The sequence below is a fragment of the Anarrhichthys ocellatus genome, unplaced genomic scaffold (genome assembly GCF_004355925.1).
Source record: "Anarrhichthys ocellatus isolate YVR2014 unplaced genomic scaffold, GSC_Weel_1.0 scaffold5625, whole genome shotgun sequence".
NCBI lineage: Eukaryota > Metazoa > Chordata > Actinopteri > Perciformes > Anarhichadidae > Anarrhichthys > Anarrhichthys ocellatus.
In genome coordinates this window covers 1-3,374 of record NW_022285599.1, presented here as the reverse complement: position 1 = coordinate 3,374, position 3,374 = coordinate 1, and the positions used below count along the sequence as shown (strand labels likewise).

The following is a 3,374-nucleotide window of genomic DNA, read 5'->3' as shown; positions in this document are numbered from 1 at the left end:
AGTTGCTCAGCAGTTCCAGAGAAGAGCTATGAGGAAGTCATTTCACAAGCCCGAATAGCACCAGCTCATTACGACAGCTGTCTGCTTTCAGACGTTTACTCAGTTTGAATGTATTTTTCCTTAAAAGGCTCAGTATTGATGGCCAAATTGTGTACATATGATGTTGACTCCTCAGTCAAAGTAAGCTCAGAGAGAGACTGAAATTATCTCCCAGAAATGAGCCTTCTGTTAACTCACATTTCTACTGAAGTCTTATTAACACAACAGCACAGACTGGATAGTTAGACATGATTTACAGCGACACAGTCCTCTTTGCTTTATTCAACATTTAGGGAACACATTTGACCTTACACATAACATAGTTGAATATGACATGTGAGTTACGGACATGCGAGTGACTGTATCTGTTTTGTTCAAGCACTGGAGCAAGCACACATTAAAAACTCAAAACAAGTGCATTCTGTTGATGACAGAAATTTTACGTGAATATTTTTATGTACAAACTTCAGGGATTCTTTTCACATCATAGGCAGTCATACACTTTAACAGTCATGTCACAGTTGAGAAACTAATGTCAACTCAAAGTCCATTTGTTAACTGTTGTGGAGCTTTCGTCGTATCACATGCTCTTCATGTGCAGATATCCATGACAAAGGTATCGTATGACAAAGGTATGATTTAAAGCGTAGGAACACCATTCACTGTCTGTTACATCCGCCTCTACCTCACTCTCATCATCTACATTTCTCAGCAATGTTTCTCAGTAATTAAAAAAGCAAAAATGACACACAAAAAATGAATGCATAAAAATTCAGCCCTACACACTCTGATAGCCGCTGTCTGAGGTTAATGGCCTAGTCTGGTCTGCAGGGATCAAACAGAGAAAAGGTTTTTGGAGCTCAGAGAGACACTGGCCTCCCTGGACATTGTTAATGAAACATGGGAAGCTTTGAGCCAACTTGGTCAATAATTCCTCTGTATACCTGTTCAAATGTTCCTCTTTCTCATCCCTTCTCTCCTCGGAAAAGAAAACATCAGGCTGCTTCACCAGATTCTGAAATGGCTGGTAGTCGTCATCCACTGGAGGAAAGCTGCATGAACCTGCAGGCACGCAGCCGTAGCAGGGGTTTTCATCACACCTAGCTGCCCCTTCAGTTATTCCATGTTGCTTTGTCGCACCACGAACCGCCTCCTCAGAGCTCTCACAATTGACCTCAACTCTGGACACAGGATCACATGACCCAATTGTGTTGGTGCCGCTAGAGACGGCGGACAAACTGGAGTCTTCTGCATATGAAAATGCCCCAGAATCTGCATTGCGCTGCTGATATGACATGTCCATTGGCATAATAGATGGAACCCCTGGTAGTGAATTAACAAGCGGACAAGTTGGTGCCTGTGGGTTAACACAGGTCACAATGTCACCCGCACTAGGACGGTATGCAGAGTCACAAAGCATTTCAGCCGGCGTCTGGACCTCAGAGCTGTCCGTCAGAATCTGATGTGGGCAGCTGGGAATGAGGATGGAATAGGTTTTGTTGTGAAAGCTGGATGACCAACAACTCATGTCATCAGCTCGGACACCACAAGGGTTGTATGGAGAGGAGAGTAAACCACTGTCTTTGGTGGTCAAAGGTGAGAACGGGGCGATATTGGGAAAGACTTTCTTAAGGGCATCGTCAACACAGGCTATAATGTCAGCAGGTTCTGTATTAGCATAACTGAGACAAGAAGAGCCAGTACTGATTCCACTGCTTTGCTGAAGGCTTCCACTGCTAGTGTCTCCCAGTGACCCCTTCGACCTGAATAGAGAGAAACAGACTTCAAGAGCCAAAAACAAACACATAGAAATCCTTAAGGAAATGTTGTAGTGCAGCCACACTAACCATAGTTTACTGTCATCTGGGACAAGGAGCTCAACACAGGCAGGGGAGACGACGATTGTTCCAGGCTCCAAGACCTGCAACAAGGAGGATAAAAACAATTAAAACTACAGATTTGAAACTTTTTGGTTAAATGGGTCAATTTGTAAAAGTTATTTTCCAATAGATACTCCATGAATGATTTAACAGTACAGGAAAAAAACATTTTCAAATTGACTTGTTTGACACATTTACTGAAAGTATGTGGAGAAGTTTAAAGTTAATCATTAAGATGTCAGTCTTGGTTGGTTTGGTGAAACCCGTACCAGGGCTGCTGGTGGTAACAGCAAGAGCAGTTTATTACTACAAGAAACGTCTGCTGAGCAGCTACTTTGTCACAAATACAACACACAACTATTACTTTTAACTATTATGTATACTAGTGTACAACTGCTATATATGTTTACAGTGCAGCCATACAAACTCTATACTGTATTGAAACGTTTCAATAAAAGAGTAGAATGCAGAATGTAAATGCTTTGAATGGCTAACGTTAGAAAATGCCCAAACTAAACAGCATTAAGGATTAAAAAATATGCTGCTCACATGTAATTAATTAAGTAAAATAAACAGATGCAACAATTGAAGCTGCAAGTTTTCATTTTTATTTTCAGCCAACATCAAGTTTACATCACGAGGTGACTCACCTTTGGCTCGCTTGGATGAATAACACCAAGTTTGGGATTTGGACATTTGGCAACTGTGTCCCTCCACTTTGTTTTGAGCCTAAAATCAATTGGACAAATCAATTAACAAAAATCCCAAACATGTCACATAAACACAACATAGGAGTTACAGTGTTGAAGGGAAAAGCCTTGCATATAATTCACTAACAGAGAAATGCAAAAACTATTTTTTATCTGCATGACTTACTTTACATAACAGATGAATATCACACCGCTGATGATGACTGCAGCCAAACTGAGGCTGATGATGATAACCAAGGGCAGGATAAAGGGGGGCATAGCTGTGAAGTAACATGTATGAGGTACATTTAGAAATCACATATTACATGCAGTAGAGAGACAAACTAGAGACAAGTGCGTGGCGTATAACTGTAGATTTGCACCAGGGTTGTATCATGTGGAACGGTCTCCACAATGACAGCTTGTGGGACGATTCAACACCTATGAACACTGTATAATGCATCAGCAGCTGTTGGTGTTGTCACTTCTTTAAAGGGCCATGTGGTTACACATTTATTTTGATTTGAGTGACCACATGTCATTACAGAAGTTCATTTGACCTAACATGCACAATTAATATGTACACACTCCAGCTTAAAGACAAATAAGATGTAAACATGGATCAGTTTTTGTTGTTGTTACCTTTTAATAGCCTATTACATTATTTTGCGCTATAGACAACAATAGCCAACAAAATCACTTTGAACAGCCATGAGAGCCACTTGCTTTGGGCTCATATGGTTATGGAATCACACATCACACACAC

The 3,374-nt window shown here is 40.9% G+C and overlaps 1 protein-coding gene across 1 annotated transcript; it reads right to left on the bottom strand.

Annotated features, from left to right (window-relative positions):
- Positions 1-291: 291 nt before the first annotated feature.
- LOC116379950 (uncharacterized) lies at positions 292-3,362 on the bottom strand. Its single transcript, XM_031841911.1, has 4 exons — positions 2,796-3,362; positions 2,570-2,648; positions 1,887-1,960; positions 292-1,802 (listed from the first exon to the last, which is right to left on the bottom strand). Exons 1-4 carry the CDS (start codon positions 2,885-2,887, stop codon positions 818-820), a joined length of 1,230 nt encoding a protein of 409 aa, XP_031697771.1. The 5' UTR covers positions 2,888-3,362; the 3' UTR covers positions 292-817.
- Between the last annotated feature and the right edge of the window lie 12 nt (positions 3,363-3,374).

Bases quoted from the DNA above. Each gene is read 5' to 3' on its own strand.
- LOC116379950 (XM_031841911.1), bottom strand. From the start codon at position 2,887: ATGCCCCCCTTTATCCTGCCCTTGGTTATCATCATCAGCCTCAGTTTG. The intron at 2,649-2,795 runs GTAAGTCATGCA...AATTGATTTTAG, and splicing joins ATATTCATCTGTTATGTAAA to GCTCAAAACAAAGTGGAGGG. The intron at 1,803-1,886 runs GTTAGTGTGGCT...CTCTCTATTCAG, and splicing joins CCAGATGACAGTAAACTATG to GTCGAAGGGGTCACTGGGAG.